Source organism: Andrena cerasifolii, chromosome 10, assembly GCF_050908995.1.
Source record: "Andrena cerasifolii isolate SP2316 chromosome 10, iyAndCera1_principal, whole genome shotgun sequence".
In the NCBI taxonomy this organism is placed as follows: Eukaryota; Metazoa; Arthropoda; class Insecta; order Hymenoptera; family Andrenidae; genus Andrena; species Andrena cerasifolii.
The window spans coordinates 4,063,890-4,083,699 of record NC_135127.1 but is presented as its reverse complement, the minus strand read 5'-3'; the positions used below and the strand labels follow the sequence as shown (position 1 = coordinate 4,083,699).

Here is a 19,810-nt window from a genome sequence, read left to right as displayed (position 1 = left end):
TAATAGCGATGAAAGTTCAGAAGAGACTAACAGCTGGTAAGAATAGGGCAATCAAATCGCGACGATTGGGGAAGTTAGTGTCAATCACAACTGTTATAAGCTGTATAACTATGATTAGCGATGGAAAAGGAAGTCATACGAAATCATTCATTATTTAGATGCAAGAATTGCAACGATTCTGTATATTTCAGGATGCTACTTGGGTATTAAAGAATTAACGACATTTCAATAAAATCAATAAGGTGTTAAAGATTAAGAGTATCCGTTTAAAATGATACCTATTTTGCAATGTATGATAATGTAAATATTTTACGTTTCATTTAATTATCTTGTCCGAAGTAGAACAATTTCCAACTCGTCTTGTTCAAAGCATGGGAATTTTCAACTGACGAGTCAACTCATTTCCCCCAATTAACATGCTAAAATACTACGCTAGACAGATGGATAAGAAGTTCACGAGCTTAGATTAGTTCAAAAACTTAGAGCCATTGCAACTACATAAGTATGTAAAACAGGACTTATCATAATTCGCCATTCTTTACTTGAATTGATTTCCCAAAAATTAGCTAAAATTTCTTACCCTCCTTCTGAAATCCTCGGCATAAAAGAAACTATTGCTGAAGCATATCAAATCGACGTAAATATAATCGATCTATCCTACATAAATTATTTCTCTGACGACTCTACAAAGAAATTGTGAAATTACTTAGGAACTTACGAAGGAATAGCGAAACATTGCTGTCACTGTAGTCCTCAAGATTGCTCTGAAGAGCTACTGCATCGATTAACAGCAAGCATTGTCGTAATCACCCTTTACGTCAGTCATTCTTCCGGAAGCAGGAGTTCCGACGGTTTCTCCTTTACAGTAGATAAATCACCGAGACAGACTGGTCATCATGGGATCCAAAGTGTCAGGTGTAACCTGAATAAGCATAACGTGGAAAGCAATGTCAATCAAAACATCATCTTTGCTCTGAACGAACTTGTCGATGACGATCGAAAATCGATACACCGATATTATTGTTGAAAGTCTGTTGAATATAACGGAAATTTTGAACGATGTTTTCACACAAATAATTTGTATATATGGAAGAGGAAGATGAAACCAATCGAAGTGTTTTTCGAGCAACTCACGATTTATTTATACATCGACATGTGATTTAAGAAAAACTAATACTATATGTATTTCTCGATACTTATTTTACTTGACTCCTTAATTAGTAAATACAATTTCATTTCACTCTGTTCATTATTGTCATTCTTTTCCACTTATACGGTCACAGCAACATATTATGATCTAAAAATTAAGTTAGATAGAATAAAATTGTTACATATTTATTAAAGTAAAATAAATACATTTTCTATGCTAATATATAATAAATTATCAGTTTGTTGAATAATTGAGGAAGAAAACGTAATCATTGAACTTTATGTTTCTACTAACGAATGGCAATTACAACTTCGAAATCCAATTAAAGAGCTGGACTCCTCTGGGGCAGCAGTCAACTTACAATCAGAACTCATAGCAACTGCAACAGGATGAGTACTGACATAACACCGAGATTAAACAACCGTGGCGATGTAGATATCAGTTTCAGAAATATTGACGATGGGAAATTATGAACTATGATATTTGTAATGGAAAATTAATATTTATAATTCATCACACACATTTTTATTCTAAACGGATAATGGAAACATAATGAGGAAATAATAAGAATTTAGAAATGAGACGAAGCTTCATGAAGATTTTGTATTAAATAAATGCTTGCAACAGTCAAATAGGATCTACAGTTCGTGTAAAGTAGATCTATAAGATTTACGTACTTATAGTTCACCAGACAGTTCGACTTTTACTTTTGAAAGTTTCATCTGCAATTAAGTTACTTTATACGTAAATTACTACGTAATTACGATGTATGATAAATATGTTCGGTTAAGCATTTCCAGAAACCTTTTCTCGGTAAATCTCACGAATTTTTATCAATCTCTCACAGCGTTCGGTCGTTCAGCACATTTTTTGTCCTCGTGCAACGCGATCATAAATAAACAACAGAATATGAAGAGCCGCGTGAATCGAAATTCAAACGCGAACATAAACCACAACGCGAATTTTAATCAAAATGCCTATGGTGCTATTTCCCGACAATTGGAGAACCGATTAAAATTCCGATGCCACCGCCGGTGCTGACGGTACGATCGATTCGAGAAAACATTCCAGTAGCCAAGAGAGATCAACACGCGAATCTTAACCTTAGTATGAATCTGAAAGTCAATTATAACGGGAGCGTTATTACATATATTAAAAATTATTAACAATTCAACTAGTGAATGTATTATGTTATTCTATAGGTAATGCTTTTTTCGATACGTATGTTAGGTGAGAATAAACAACATTGCGTTGAACCTTGTGTTTCTCTCAATTTACACACTCCTTTCATATTATTTTACTGTTTTCTATTCGCATTTTATAAAATTCATTTATTTTCCTTCCAAAGAATTTTTCACTTACATTTTCGACTTCCTCTCTCAATCTCACTGCTCAAACCAGCTTCCACACTGGCTCACACTAACAATATCCACATACAATATGCTTTTTCGTCACGCCCGAATTAAACGTGCTTATGGGGGGGAATCCTATTCTTTGGGCTAAAAACATAGCAAAATTCGTGATTTTTTTTCTAAAAATTCAGCGCTCCGATTCATCTAAAATTTGGACCATGTTTTGATGCATCTTTGAAGAAGCAGCAGATTTTTTTTTATTAATTTTTAACCATAAATATAGTAGTTATGCATGATCGACCACCACGCTGCGCAAAATTCGTCGTCCGTTGGTGTGCATGATATTTATCTACCAAGTAATCTGAAACAGAAAAATGAAACGGCGTTTTATTTTATACATATGTAGCTTGAAATTGATGAACCAGCAAAAAACAAAAAAAAATTATTGAGGACTGTGGAGAGTTGTCAAAGTGAAAGGTCTTTGCGCCAATTTTCTTATGCCGCAAAAGAAGTACAGAATTTAGCGGTATTCTGGTTCATCAAATTGAAGCTACATATGTACAAAGTAAAACGCCGTTTCATTTTTCTGTTTCAGATTACCTGGAAGGTAAATATCATGCACACCAACGGGCGACGAGTTTTGCGCGAAGTGATGCATAACTCCAATATTTATTATTAAAAATGAATAAAAAAAAAGCTGCAACTTCTTCAAGGATGCATAAAGACATGGTCCAAATTTCGGACGAATCGAAATGCTAGTTTCTTAAAAAAAAGATCCTAAATTTTGCTATGTTTTTAGCCCATAAAATAGGATTCTCCACTTAATTAGTATCTATGTATATACATCCATTAACTTTCGATAAAATATTCTCAAACGATCCCCACATGAGCTAGCATTTATACCAAATGTATGAATGATGAGCTACCTATATGTATTACTCTTGCTGAATTATAATATTATACCTACACTAAATTTTTAGAAAATCCATATTGCTTATGGGGTGGTCTAATGCTAATTACCTTGCAATGAAAATTCGAACACGGAACATAGAACAGCTACTCTGGCGGGCCCCATACATTACACAGTACGGCTAGAAGACAAGCAATGGAATGGTTTGAGATTCACTAATAGTCTGTTTCTAGAATACAGTGTTTCGTCACAGTCATTCGAAACCGCTAATAATCACCGAACCAGAGTTCAAACTTGGGCATGAACTGCAACACAAATTGTAGACAAAACGTCAACATTGAGAAGAGATGAAGTGGTACATGAAACTAACGCAGATCGTGAAAATTCTTAACGCAAACGTCTATTATTTAAACTCTGATAATTACAAACACTTGATTGAATTCGAAAGAATTCTCATCCAAATGGAGCAATTTCTCACAATCTGATAACACGACTTTTATCGAGGTGTGAATCTTTTAAGACACTTTTCAAGTTTCCTGGTACCAGAGCACATCAAATATCTCGCTAACAGAGTACTGTCTATTTCCAAGTCATTCATAACCACCCCTTTAATACTTGCGCTACGCATAAATCTTTGTTACCGCCATTTCTACAGTACCGCACCCTTTACAAAACTCCATCGAATGGAATGCAATTAAATTCTTCCATAACAGCTAACCAGTTTCCGTGCGATTGCAAAATCTAGTTACGTGTCATATTCCACTCAGGCGTGAAACAGTGCTTTCAAAAAATTCGAATAGTAGTCGTGGCGGACCTCGAAAACATCTCGATCACCACTCGATAAATGAAAATGAAACGAAGAATGTATTTTTACGAAAAACTGAAGCAACTTGACAAAGATGAATATGGTACACCTTCTCATCAACGACATATTTACAAGCACAAACAGTGCATTGATTGTGATTAATTTGAAGCGGAATGTTCAAACGACGCTTGGCTTAAATTTTTGTTACGATTAATCGAACGTAATACAAGAAAATAACGAGAATTACAGCTGAATAAGCGATTGTTCTGTATTGAATGACTACTACCAGTCGCTTCGATTGGTTTTTCCCTGCACGACAATCAAGTTCTCAATAGGATACGTATAGGTACTCCTGGGACGATCAGCAATAACTCATTTTTTAAATCACCATTCTAGCTTGAAGCAATCTACGATGCTCATAAAATAGCATTGATTCGAATTTATTATTTATTACCACAGTCAATTCTTACATTGTCAACTGCGTCTATACTTCATCTTTACTATCGTGTAGAATTCAATATAATCGCGGTGCAACAAAAATCCTATACTTCACGTATAACTCGAAAATAAAATCGAATACGTTCATATGAACTTTTTTATTATTTAAATGAGCTGAAGTTACTCTTAAAATATTTCTCACTTATTCCGGAACACCCTGTATAGTTATATCTAAGAAACGAGAAACTATATAAATAGCTAATGTTACGAAACTGTAAATTATTAAACGAGAATTTATTAAATTGAATGAACAAAAATCGTATAAATGAAACCTAATTATGATCAACTATGTGTGTGATAAGCGGTCGTCCTTAAATTACGCGAGGCTTTGTGGGGGGAAGAGTTGCGAATTTCTTTCGTTTTCTTACAAAGGGAGAAAGGTAGCGTCTCGCGTAATATTTTTTAACCTACTTTTTAATTTAAGTAGCCTAAAAAACGATGTTTCATCGGACACACGAAACCGAGTTAAATGAATTATATAAACTTTTAAAAGAATTTTAATAACTGAACAAAATTCAATGTAAAAAATATTACGTAAGGAAGGGGGGGAGAGGGTTGGAATATTAAATCTTACAAATTTTTATACTGAGGGAGGAGGGAGTTAGAAATCGCCAAAATTACCCTTACGTAATTTAAGAACGACCTCTAAATAAACTCCTCTTTATGTAGCTTCTGTTACTTTCCTTTGGATTTCCATTTTTATGGACACTATGTTCATGATGTTTGAACTATAATTTCTGATCCACGCACAGTTTATACTTCAAACATTGGAAACCTAGTGTCCACATAGATCAGGGCGTAAAGAGAAGTCCAACGAAGAGAAACAGTTTTCCTTACACTGCATATAATAGAACATCTTGCTAAAACGTGTGGGATATCATAAGAGATTTCTGACAACCAGTAAGATCTACAGAGAACTAAAGTATCAACCTGTATTAATTAAAATAATAAAATGTAGTTTATAACGTAGTTGCCAAGTGAAAAATATTTCGCAAAATGCGACTGTTATTAGAAAATTATTGAGTCGAGTTTCAACTATCTTAAAAACACATACACATACAGGCTGTATAAAAAGTGATGGACACCGCTTTCAGGGGTGAATCTACACCTCTAGTTCGGTGAACATTTGTAAAAAAAACTTACCGCAAAATTGTTTATAACATAGAAAAGTAATGTTAAAGTCTGTTTTACATTAACGTGCTCCGTCCATAAGAAGAAAAAGAGTTTTAAAAAAAACATGTGCCGGGAACGCACCGTTCCGACGCAAAAAATTGTTAAACAAAAACATTAATTTTCAATGTTATAATCAATTTTGTGGCTAATTTTTTTTACAAATGTCCTCCGATCCAGAGGTGTAGATTCACCCCTGAAAGCGGTGTCCATCACTTTTTATACACCCTGTACATGTATGTGAAATTCTGTCTCACATACTCCATAAACAAGAACCCACCGAAAACATTTAGTTTTGCTACTACGTATAACTGATTCACTGTAACCCTACCACCGAATACTACAGTGATCCAGTTCAACCGCGAATGCTTATAGATCTATCACTAAAAAATTGCCACTCACGCGGAGTGATAAATGGAGTGCATACTACACGAATTCGATTTTAAGACTTGACAGGTATGGATTCTAGCAATTCACCGCGGGCATAAAACTCTTGCAACGAAGCGATAACGCAGCGAAGGTATCGATAAGCTTGCGCAGAAGATGACGAGGGTAAATTTGCAACAAAGAAGCAGTGATATGTAAAATCGGAGGTTCAAGAGAATTCGACCCTTTGATCGCGTAGACTACATCGATGCCCAAATTAGCACAGAATGAAAATGGAAGTAGAACAAAGGACGGGCAGCATCAGGCAGCAAGGACGTCGCTTTAAGAAACATTCAGCTGGACTGAATTGATCGGATACCGTGTTTCTAGGGCAAGACATGCATCTAGCCCGTAAGTGGCAGCGTGCATGCAGTTTCCCGCGGGGTTGTGCCCACAAGACATCAGACAGTTTGCAGAAGTTTCAGGTCAAGATATTATCTGTGTGCAGCAATGAGTTGTGAGAAGCTGTCGTTCTTGAAACTTTCGTGAACTGTCATCGTACGGTATCAGTGTTACGTGTGATGCAGGCGTGACAGAAGAGAAGGAGGGATAAATAGCAAATAGAAATTGATGAGTGAAATGACATAAATGACAAAAGCATTCTGATTCTTGAATTTCCAAACGAGTTTTTTTTTTAAATTAGATCAGGATTTCTGGTGATGGGATTATTCTCTTCTTTGGAACTGTCAGAAGTAATGTCAATGTTTTAAGGATACTTTTCGACGTTTATTGTTTATTAACACCTTAAACTTGAGGAAATTATTATTATTGCATATTGTAATTGTAATTGAAAAGTAAATGGTAGGCTAATGCATAAAGTAAAATACTCGACTGTATTTAGATAGTAACGTTACAATTGTCTTACAAGACATGATTTTAGTCGATGGGATTATTATTTATTATGATTCACCATGTGTTTCGAATGTCTCTTTATTCAGCGACTTTTGGGACGAATCCACTTGAACTGGGTGCGAAAAATAACCCCGCATCTTTAACAAGTTAAAAATAGCAAACCACGTAGAGGAAATAATCTATATACATAGACTCAATTGAATTCCATGATTATATGTGTTGCAAGGTAAAGCGGGGAGAAGCTCTCGGAAAGATTGGCCTGTTGATCGAAGCGAAAGGAAATCACGTTTCAAAGGTTCGTTCGAGCAAAGAGCGCGCTTAATATACTATGCTCAAAGGGTAAAAATTATATTAAATGCCCGTGTGGAACACTGTAATTTTTATGCAGAAACGGTTAAACTAAAGTGTTTTACATTATAGTAAAACTTTTAATTGTATGAATTTTTGTATACACATATCTGCACCAAATATTTCCCTTGCTTTAAATATTTAATTTAATGAATTGGTTATATTTAGTAAAATATTTCGGTGCTTTGCTGAACGTGTGGCATAAATAAATGCTCGCGTGATAAATTACTCGTGTTAAAGCCTGATGTTAAAATATTCATTGATTAAAAAATACATGGTCCAGCAGTGACTGATGGTGAAGTGTTGTTAATTTCGTGGGCGAAGTGCACGATTAATTAATTTTACTTGTTCAGGACTTGATGAAGGCGTGTTCTCGACAGATAGAATAGAATTGAATCATTCATCTTAGCGTACACTGAGCTGCACCGGGCAGAGTTATTACAGCTTCGTGAAAACGCCTTTAAATTACTAATATCGAAAAATGTTCTTCACATTAATTCGTCAAATATACAAAATATAAATCTTAACCCTCTAGCGCTCAGACACCTTTCCCATGTGGGAAAAAATGATTTCTTGCTAACTAATCGCAAGAAATCATTTTTTTCTACCGGGAAAGGTGTCTGGGCGCTAAAGAGTTAAGATTTAAATTTCGTATAATTCCTTTTCCGAAAAAAGCCGGTGGCAATTGAATTTCCTAGATGTGACGTATATGTCACACTGGAGTAAAATGTGGCTTAATATTTAAAATACAAAATTTGTGTTTTAAATGCATGTTTACTATAATGTGTAAGAGATCTTAGAAGTATAAATGAATAAAACACGAGTATATCGTTTCTAAAAATTTCTAAACGATATACTCGTGTTTTATTCATTTATACTTTTAAGATCTCTTAGAAATGAAAATAAGAATACAAACTTTTGTTATAGAATGTATAAACGAAGTACAAAATCTTAATTTTTACTATGGTAATTTACGAAACAATTTTTTGTTATAGAATGTATAAACGAAGTACACAATCTTAATTTTCACTATGGTAATTTACGAAACAATTTCTTTTTGCGCTCGAGCATGAGTGAACTGTGCACTTATAGCACTTTGATTGAATGCGGCTAGGAGGGCAAAGTTTACAACGCTGTCTGTAATCGCTGAAGCGCTGTAGACCTGAGGCTTTATATAGAAGGGTTGGACTATAACTAGAGTTGGACTAGGACTAGAAGTCCCCCACTTTTCTTTGGTGGTGGAGCATTTACCGGGGGACTTCCGCGCAATAGAAAGCATTATATGAAAGAAAACAAATTTCGCTTTTTTAATCCGTACACGCTCAGTGTGGCGTATACGTCACATGACTTTCAACATGCAATTACAAATTAACAGTGATCAAATCAAACTTCATAAGCAATATTATTTTATTATAACAATTAATGTACACGTATCTACCACATAAAATGTAAACAAATAATTTTACTCGCAACTTTTTAAAGAAAACAAGAGCAACGTTTCAGGTTATCGAAAAATATCCAACATGCATTCACCATAAACGTTTCCATGGTACCTGTAAACATGATTTACAGCGGTAAACGCATCAGCGGCTTCATCTCGGAGCCATTTAGAAAACTGAACCGTTTTGGGACCCAAAATTGTTTACTACCGATTTTTTTTATACGTCTAAAAATAAATGTGACGTGTACCTCACACTATGCGCTAAAGGGTTAAAACTATAAGTAATTATTTGTAATAAATAGAATATACATAATTTGTTTCGAACCAGAAATATCCACTTTCTTACGTTCATAAAATTCTCAGTTATCAGGTGAAGTTGAATTGTCACTCAAATTAATTATGCAAACGTCACATTAATATACACTCACGAATGTGATATACAGTTGGATCAAGGTATATGATGCAATAATGACATTAAAGATCTATACATATACTGTACAAGCGAATAGCACAGAGAAATGGCATTACAATTATGGCTGAAGATAAATTACACGTGATATGATACATGTATGAATAGTGAACACGCGTCCTATCTACTTTACCTTGACAGACCAAAATATTCCATTCCTGCTATGTCACCACTGATTAAAATGAGTTTATATAAATCTTCCACATTCGTATTAAATTAGTCCAAGTAGAACTTCATTTTATAAAAGCATAAAATATTATTCATGCAAAATTCTTCTCCTGAATTTATTCTGACTCGTTTCTAAATAAATAGACCGATACCACGGTAATAAAATATACATAAATATTGCTCTACTAGCTTGTATCTTTTAACAAAATTTGAAACCAGGAAAGTTATGACTTAAACCTCCCACCCCAGTTTCACGTGATCTGCATTATGTTTGAATTTCATTAAAATCCCTGATATTAAATGCAAACGTGATCGATTTTGCATGGAGTGACTCATCAGTGATGTATCGTCAAATTCCTCAACGAAGAATCTTAATATATAAAGCAGAAAGTGGTTGTGTGTTTGTCTGCCGCCTGAAAACATTCGAACGGTAAACTCTGAGATCACGAAATGTACCCTAGCCCATTATGCCTAGCTAATCCAGACGAATGTGACTATTTTCACAAAAAAAAAATAAATAAAAAATAAATGATTTTTTTTATCTATTTTAAGCTAGTATAATATCTTCCGCAAACCAGAGCATGCATTCTAGTAGTGCAAAATAAGGTTGCTCCTCGTCTATTGTGCACTTTCTACCCTGAATGGAATCTAAGAAGCACTTTTCCGTTTCGTCTTTCATCAACACTCGAGGATGAAGGAAAGTGCACAGATCACTTCGAGGGCTTAGTGCACAAACATTGTATGTCCACTTTTTGTGAATTTTGAGGTTTTTATATACAACAAATAGTTCTAGACTGTTTCTTCATGCTGTATAAAAATCACATTTATATATACTTCATAAATTTGTCAAAAATAATATTTTTATTCATTGAATGACCCCGAACCTTACGTACCATTTATACATATTTAAACCTGTTTTATACAATATTTGTGCACTAAGCCATTGTCCTGTTCCCGTCATATCTTTCTCCGGTGACTATTTCACGATTGAGGTAATGTTCGACAGAACCGACAGCCGAGGAATTGGACAATAACGTAGTAAGTGGCCGTTGAATGAAATCTAAGAAGCGCACAAATCTTTCGATAAGGGGAGTGCACGTGGAATTTGTACTTGCGTGCTGCAGTAAAATGGAGTGGTCACCTGGATATTAGGAAATAGATTTCACGACTATCTCCTCCACTTTATTGGCCCATCATCCTGCGCCTTTATGCCCTCCTGCACCAATTCCCATTTTTCGAGCTGCAGAGAAGCACGCTAACAGAGAAGTACGACGGGTGCTTCTTGGCTATAAAGGTTTCAGTGATTTCCTTCAGTACGATGGTACAAACTGTTTTTCTAAAGTGGTATATCTTGGTTAGAAGTTATTAGACCCTTAGCCGTCGCCGATGAATTTTAGAAAGCATAGTTGATTCCCTGGATGGCTCGGTAAATTCTGGTACAATCGCCACACTTGCATCGAAGTAGAGGCACGACAGATTTCAAGCTGATTTATTACCCCGATGCAACGTGATCATCGCGTAGAGAATTTATGGTGGAGCCTGCCACGTGCAAAATCTCATCCCAGCGACGTGTACTTAAAGCCACTGAGCGAGACGAATTTTAATACTATCGAGTACGGTGTTGTTTATACACGCAACATTTTCTCACTCTTATCTCAATTTTCAAGAATGATCCTTTGATACACTAAGCACGTGCCAAATGAGTTCAGATTTTTAATATTTATGGCTCAGAAAAGAGATGAGAATGCCTCGCGCAGGTCCCGTTTAAAGGAATGGATTCTCAGCTTCTGCTGTAAAATGAATCTTGAAGTCTTTCGAATGGGGAAAAGGGTGGCTTTGGGCAATTGTATTAGCAGCATTGGGAGATGTAAAGTTTCCGGAAATCCAACCCTCTCGCTATAGACAGGTAATTTTCTTTAGCTTCTTGCTGTCTGCTTTTTATGGAGCAACCGTGGGAAATTGCTTTTGCATTCTCTCGATACGAGCTGCTGTGGGATTTAATTTTCTATTAAACATTACCATAGCTTTACATATACATCGATGATATTGTATGGACGAAGAAGCCGTTTATAAATTTCTATGCCAGTTTTAACTAATTTAAAAGTGTCTAAATGCTACGTTTAGCGACGGAACTTCCCCTTTTGCAATTACAAAGGATTTCTGTTCAAATCTAAGGACGTTATATATTTTATATTTCCAAACTATACTTTCGGTAATACAGGAAAATGATGAGTAGATGCCATTTGCAGAATGACGTACAATTTTTAGTGCTACCTCTCATTAGATAGTTGGCAAAGGTCATTCTGAACTGTGCAAAATGTTGCCTACATGTATCACAACAGTCCTATTGTTATACAAAGTTAGAAATATCATAATTTTCAAAATAAATGATAAACCTTTTTATATTTCACTTGCACCGTAACAGTATTGAAATGGAAGATCTTTATGTGGTAGTGCTTTCTTAATAGAATGCATATCATGAATTTCAAATTAATGAATCAGTTTAAAAACGTACCACTTTCAGGAAAAAATTAAAACTTGGTAGTAACTTTAACTTTTTAATCAGTGAAGACGAATTAACTCGTCACTAATATTGGAAAATTGCGCCCCTGTAAAAGATTGCGTATATAATTTATTTTATATTCCCATTACAGTATAACCTCTGATGTTCCTTCACTCTTTAATATTTTTCTTTATGTGTTTTGCCAATTTTATCGCATATCGAGGGTTCAGAAGCCAATCAGTGTAAGTTCATCAGCATTCAAACCGAGATAAATAAGGCTTTTACAAATTAGTTGTAAAAGAAATGCCAATGATAGTAAAGATGCAAAAAACGATTATTATCATAAGATAACATACATATGAACTTAACTGCAAGAGAAACCAAAGAAAATCGCCATGGTTTTTTAAAAGAAACCAGATTCAATAAAAAAAATTGAGACTTATGTCAAATGTCCACTGAAAAATTTAAATAAGTCATTATTCTCTAACTCGACTTCACTCAAATTCCAAAGCATCTTAAAAATATACATTAGTATTATCACAAATTTAATATTTATATTCAAAATACACGTTAATAAAGATGCGTAAAAATTATAACAATTTTTTTTAAGGTTTTCATTTACCATCATCGCAATCAAACTTTGTTCATTCATTGTTCAATTCAATTGTTCATGATGTAAATATTCGAATTCACTATCAGAAAAAGGACGATCTTCTGATAACAAAGATCGCGTATTTTCATTTCCTTCACTCATAGTGTAATTAAAACAGCACCGTACAATTTTTTTTTTAAATAACAAACAACAAACCATAAACCTGACGCGACTTTAAAGTGGCTCACACTGATTGTCTTCTGAATAGTTCTACCTATACTGTCATCTATTGCTTACGTATGAAAGTGGTGACTTAATCGATTTATCAACTAAAACTGTTAACAGTAAAGAGGATTTTGAACTACGTAACTCATTTTCAGGGAAAGTTGGATTTACACTAATTGGCTTCTGAAATAAAATAAATATTCACCAGTAAAATAAAATAAATATTCACCAGTAAATTGTTAATTTATTTATCAGTGAATCCTTCTGTCTTCAGTTTCATCATTCTATTTGTTTCAGAAATAACATTAACATATTCATGGGTACCTGTTACGGATAAACTGAGTTAACTTGTTTTATTGTTGTTATTTATCATTGCCCAGCTAGAGACGGCTTCTCATCGATTAATGTGCCGGTTAACAGGTTAAATAATTTTATAGATTTCCTCTACTTTTATACTCTTCGCGAGATTACCTATTCGAAACAGTTTTTATCGAGCAATACGAATTTTAATAGTGAACGCTTGTTTGATTGCAGATACATGGCCATTGTGAACCCGCTGAGACCTCGCATGGGCAGAAGGGCCACACTTTGCGTAGCAATTGTCATTTGGGTCGTGGGAGCTATTCTCTCATTTCCAATGCTACTTTTCTACACAACCTACACGCAGAATTTCGCCAATGGAGAAGTGCGAGTGATCTGCTACAGCGATTTCCCCAACAGAGACGACAATGGTCTCAGTTACGACGAATACCTGTGAGCTTATCTTCATAATTAGAATGCAAGCATGCTAATTCTCAGCGAAAGAATGTAATTGTTCCGTACAAATTTTAACGAAATGGGGTTGTATCTGATCACCTTTGGGATTACATGATTGTAACCCCTTTGTTTAGTTTATGCTGCCTTTATGCAGTGTTTAATTATATCTAACTTTATTAACACAATGAAAACACTTTTCTCTGTGAACTGTATTTATAATATGTTGAATATTTAATGATGTAATTGTATTTTGTAGGGAAATAGAATGCAAAGCAATGCCTAATCCATAGAAACAGAGAAAAATCGAAATTTTTATAAACTAATATTCTGATGAATTTATACAAGACACGAATTCTTTCAAAATTTAATATATTCATTGTGGTGGTAGAAGTTCTGTACGAAGTAATCGAAATCATCCACGCTATCTCCAATAAAATTAAAAATTGCTTTCAAAATTATTTGAAATTTAACCATTCATTATGCACGTGCATGTTATTCTTAATTTAGTTACAAATTAGTTAACTAACTTGCTTGCTGAACTGGTACAGTGAAATCCTTACCCCCTTGGCAATTACTTATGTCAAGAATTAACTTCAACCGAAGCAGGGAGATACTCTAAATCCTCTTTGACACACTAAGTGCTCATATACCATCCGTTATGCGGAGAAGTATTTGTCAATATAGATGATATAGACACGATATTCGATTTCACATCGAATTAACAATTTTCTAAAAATTTAAGAAATTGGAGTTCCGCGTGTAAGTTACCCTAACGCCAACAGTTTCAACAGTTTCTACTAAAGTTATTTAACACGCCACGCACTTCTTGGATCCTAAGAAACCTCATCTTTATACACACGTATCGCGTTAACAAGAACATACTGAAACGAATGGCACTTATTTCGCTTAAAGTAACCAGAGTAACGCCTGCGCAAAGTTGTAACCCAAAATCAGGAACAACTTGCTCAAGAAGCTGGCAGTAAATGCTCGAGAAGCTGGCCGAGTGCTGTCAATTGAAATCCTTTGAAAGCCTAGTGCCGAGAATAGTAAAAACACAAGAGATCTCAGTAAAGTTTAAAGAGTAGTACAGATGTAAACAACAAGTTGCTTCGCGAGTAGCCAACGTAGTTTTCCGGAAAATTATGAAGAGAAATCCTTACTCTCGCTCGTCAACTACGTATCTACAGGCATTATCCCCCCAAGTAATTTACGGCTGACGATGAACCAGTAGGTTTACCATTAAATATACTATGTGTATCCACTTATGCGTACGCTCTGTATGCCAGCGTGTAAAATTTTTATCGCGGTAGAAAGAGAAGCTCGTTATTGTCAATGTCCATCCAAAATGAAAAAAGAATTCTGATCGAAACGTAACTGAAATGTTCATGCTTCAATAACACGAGGGGAAACGTGAACGAAAACATTATTCATGGCGTAACTTGTCCATCAGGCTGGGAAATTGTGTATTGAAGTGGCAGACTTCCATTTTTCTGGTTCTGAGGGTGAAAACTGTACATTACAGTGAATGAAATGTGGGCTTATATGGGAGATTTATGTAGACATAAATGGAAGTATAGTCAGTCACAGTAATCAATACGTCAATTATCATGAGAATACCTATAACGCTTCGAATTTCCGAAATTATCGTGTGTTTCACAATATTTCAAATTTATGGAGTGTTTTGTGACTGACTGTACTTTATTGTATATTTTTAAATTACTTGCTTTCTCTTAATTATTATTAATTCGTTATTAAATGATTGCGTAATTCACGATAAATTCCGCTACATAATAATCAACGATAAATTTTATCGTAGATTAAACATTGACAGGGTGATGAAGAACGGAACATCAATTATGATTCTTGACAACTAAAAGCAATATTTCATATCGAATATTTTAGTATTATAAAATCCAAACCAAGTACTTATTTGGTTCTTCTTTCAGGGACACTAAAATCGATGAATTAAAAATGTTTACATATGCAAAAATCTGAAGGTAAAAATAGATGAATTTTGTACTTCTTTGAGAGAAATGTGTAGTAGTAAAACGCAACAAAACAGAGAATTTGGAATCAAAATAACCACAAGCATTGACATTGCACGTGCTTACTCCGTAACTGAGGCATCATTAATGGATTTGGTATGCAAATTTGCATACTACTAGAGCATATCCCCGAGGTAAATACATAGTTGATTCGACAGTTCATAAATGGTTCCGTAGCACCGTAGCTTGACATTGCGTTTCGAAAAGGTCTCTGTGGAGATGTCACTTCAGATAGAATGGCTTATATTACACCTTCGCAAAATGACCATGATTATTGCAGCCTGGGAGAACAAGTTGCTATGATTATGTTTGACAACGTACTAACAGTAATTAGTTTCACTTAGCAGTGAAATCCTTGTTGAAGTAAAGCCACGAGCAGTAAGGGGAAACTTTTAGAAAAGGTTTCATTCAGAAAGTGTCCAGGACACAGGACTGTATTTAATTAAATTCTAACGGCGATGAATATAAAGGAATTTTAACAGCTGTTCGTTATAAAAGAGAAATATCATCAGAAACACGTGGGCGTAAAACGCTTTATGTAAGAGAAGACATTTTAAAGCAGACAATGCAACGGAGTTCGAGAAAATGAAGGATAAATTGCACTGACAATAATCCAGCGTTAATAAATGGCACTGATTTAATCGGATGGTATTTAGAGAACTCCACGTTCATTTTTCGAAAAGCTGATTTATTATCAACATAACTTTTTTATCACACAGACAGTCACCTTCCATAAATATACTCGTAGAAGACAATATCGGTTTCACGCGATCACGTAACTCAGCAAAAATTAATTTATTTTCTATACTCAATATAAAGGGAGATTTTTCATTTTGCTATGTTAATATCACATGTTTATTTCTTCAATTACCTACTAAACAGACGGTTTCTAGATACCCAGTTACTGTTTTACTATTACGACGAAGCAAATGTTTTTATCTCTTTTGCTGCATTTGCATTTGTGACAAACGTGGATGTATTTTTACTTGTAGTACGTTTGTCTCATTTTCACATGCATACATATCTATACTGTTTTCTTCGTACTTCAATTTCAACTTCAATATTGTAAAAGCTTGTTGCTGGCCCTAAGTATACCGAATATTTACATATACCTATATTCTCCTAGTTCCAATCAAGATTTCCATAAATTATCACGCGTTTCTAATTCCTAGCAGTGCCTTAATAAAATACATCAGATCAATAAACAATTATTTCATGTGGACATTATGTTGTTACAAGTCGATGTGCTACAATATCGAACCCTTGATTGAAATATTAAGTGACAACGAAGTAGGCAAAAGTTACCCTTTAAGGGGTCAGTCCACTGTGACGAATTGAAAAATTAAGCTATTTTTAAAGATTTTTTTCTGCGTAGATACAAAATGTAGGGCAATAAATCTTTTTGGTATTTATTAAGCTGCTCTTATGTTATACAAAAAAAATTGAGAATTTTTTTAATTTGTTTTAAAATTTAAAACGCAATTATCTCAAAACAACATTTTTTCAACTGGTGCAGGCGGTTGTAAAAAAAAAACTATTTGACCAATCATTTTGAAATTTTTACACGTTATTCAGAACATCAGTGGCTATGGCCAGGACCACGGAAACCTTTTTGGATTAACCGTTTCATGCTTTTTACAAGGCAAAATGATTGAAAAATTCGCCGTATTTCGACACTTAAACTTCAAACCTCCGCCATTTTGTTAATTTTTGATCAGTAAAAATAATCCTGGTTCCGGGGATAACCACACTCATAATGATTACAACACACTTTGAGTTTTTTGTTTAAAAAAAACTATTAAAAATTTAAAATAGATTTTTTATACTGTCAATAAGTGTATTAATAAGTAGACAAAACATTATTTACGTTGGACATTCCGTTTATTAAAATATAAATTCTAAAGAATGACAATATCTCACGACTTCACAGTGGACTGACCCCTTAATGAGGCTTCCCCTACTCATTTTCAAAGGTAGTTAAACGACCTGCCACTTCTCGATTTAATGGCTCTAAATATATCTAGTCTCAGTGGCGTTCTGGGCCGTTACCTTTAATTACAGAGCTGAACTGATAAAAGTGTGCTTTAGGGTCTCATTCAATCGTCGCATAAAGCTATAGATATCCTTTCAACTGTGTCACAAAACTCTTCGAACCGAAACCCTTCAAGTGGTTCTGAACGTTCTCACTCGTAAACTCTTCGTTCTCTTAATTCGCAAACGCTCACATCTGTGATACAGGTATCGTAACAGTCCATAAGATTTTTGATACAATGGAATAAAATAATTATGCGTAAAACTTTATCCATTTTGTCCACCAATGTTCATACGTTCTTACATACATTTGTGAAGTTTAAATGAATTTAATTTTCAACATTTACAGAATGCTCATATAAAACTTAAAATATGGAAATAATGTTGGTCAATGTTTTCTCATTTTGAGACAGTAAAACTCGATGCATGTGATTCCAAAGAAAATCAGAATGCAAATGTTTTTAGAAAACTAATCCCCCCTTAAAAGCAGTATTTTTGGCGATAAGAATAGGATTAAAACTTCTTTAGGTAAAATCTGTGCTTGAGAGGGTAGAAGCAAGTTACATTATTACTTTCGAGTAGTGCGTGAAGTGAAATCGATATTTTTTTCGCCCTTTGCAAATACATTTTGCTCCTTTCATCCGAAGAAGCTTACAATTAGCGTTGTATCAGGACTTCTTTTGAAAAGAAGGTTTCTAGAAAATGAAATAGTCGTCACAGTAAATGAGTAACTGTAAACATGAAGTAGTTTTCTTAACGAAAAACAAAGTTAAAAATGTAGTAAAAAATAAGGATGTAGTAAAAAAATTATAATAAACGAAACTTTAAACTAAATACTAATATTGCTGTAGCAATCTAGGTGTTATTGAGTTTTTAAACAGACTTGATTGAAAACGAAGTGATTTTTATAACACACATATTTCGTAACATATAACGAACGATTTGAACATATTACATGAAGTAATTTATCAGAATTTTCTGAACCCTTACCCCGATAACTACGTATTAGCATTTTGCTGTAGGATAAAGTTGCCTAAAATGAAACCCACTTCTTTAAAAAAAAATTTAACTCTCACCTAACAACACATTTACTAAAATTCGATACACGTTTTAAAAGTAAGATATGTATTCTTGGAGAAAGCAACAAATACACGGTTAGTTAGGAAAGAAATATCATCGCTACGCCATTCAAGAGTTCTCTAACGCAGATAAGCTAGGGTCTCATATTAGGCAACTTTACCCCATACCTATTTCTTAATACTCTTTTAGTTATTATTCAATATTACATCGAATTAATATTCGCATTTCAATAATTACTGAAGCAAGACGTCAATAAGCCAGCTGCTGCATTCCACGTCACCCTGAATACATCGCAATTTCCCTTTAAAGTATATTTTTATAAAACTGATACTTTACGATTAATTAAGATCGTTAAGTTAAGTGACGTCTTCTGTAGACGATTTTACTAGCTTAACCCTATCTAAAAAGCGCGTACTGTAATAGTGGCCTTTATTTCCAAAAGATAGAGACTCTGATGTAAGCCAAGAAACTTGCAATGTATTTCATGAATTTATCATATACTTACTACCAAAAGCGACGTAATCATTTCTTTGTAAGTAGGTACTCTAACTTTCGTGGTATCCATTCAAATAGGATTACGCAGAAATATTGAGTAATATGTAATAGGCAATCGCGTGGCCCTCGATGTAATCAGGTTCGTTCCCTTCGTAAAAGCAACGAGACCGAGAAATTAAATATTCCAATTCCGTTTGCATGATGATTCCAGTTGCGCAAAATGAAGCCGTACATTAAACCATTACCCGAAATTATAATTGCCATTAATCATAGGATCCCGTTCTTGGCACCCGCGTTTCATTTTACACGTTTCCATTGTTACAATTAATGAGCAGAATAATGAATCTTATTTAACAGTGCACTGGATCAAATGTCTGGAATGTTGCTCGATCCTCTGCTTTGATTAAACCGCTGGACATTTCTCATCTCAGTTTCCACCGTCCCGTACCATCGTCGTTTAACAAGCCGCCGTTTTAATAATCTTTTCTGCGTTC

The 19,810-nt window shown here is 34.4% G+C and overlaps 2 protein-coding genes across 3 annotated transcripts in view; one reads left to right on the top strand and one right to left on the bottom strand.

Moving 5' to 3' along the window:
* Positions 1-19,810, top strand: part of LOC143374390 (tachykinin-like peptides receptor 99D) — a 52,836-nt gene that overhangs the window by 12,690 nt on the left and 20,336 nt on the right. For both annotated transcript variants that reach the window (XM_076822539.1, XM_076822538.1), the window contains exon 2: positions 13,444-13,662. In XM_076822539.1, the coding sequence (XP_076678654.1) occupies positions 13,444-13,662 (219 nt within the window). The remainder of the gene's footprint in view (positions 1-13,443; positions 13,663-19,810) is intronic.
* Positions 628-19,810, bottom strand: part of LOC143374403 (peptide deformylase, mitochondrial-like) — a 41,343-nt gene continuing 22,160 nt past the window's right edge. The window contains exon 3 of the mRNA XM_076822560.1: positions 628-922. Coding sequence (XP_076678675.1) covers positions 895-922 — 28 coding nt within the window. The 3' untranslated portion in view covers positions 628-894. The remainder of the gene's footprint in view (positions 923-19,810) is intronic.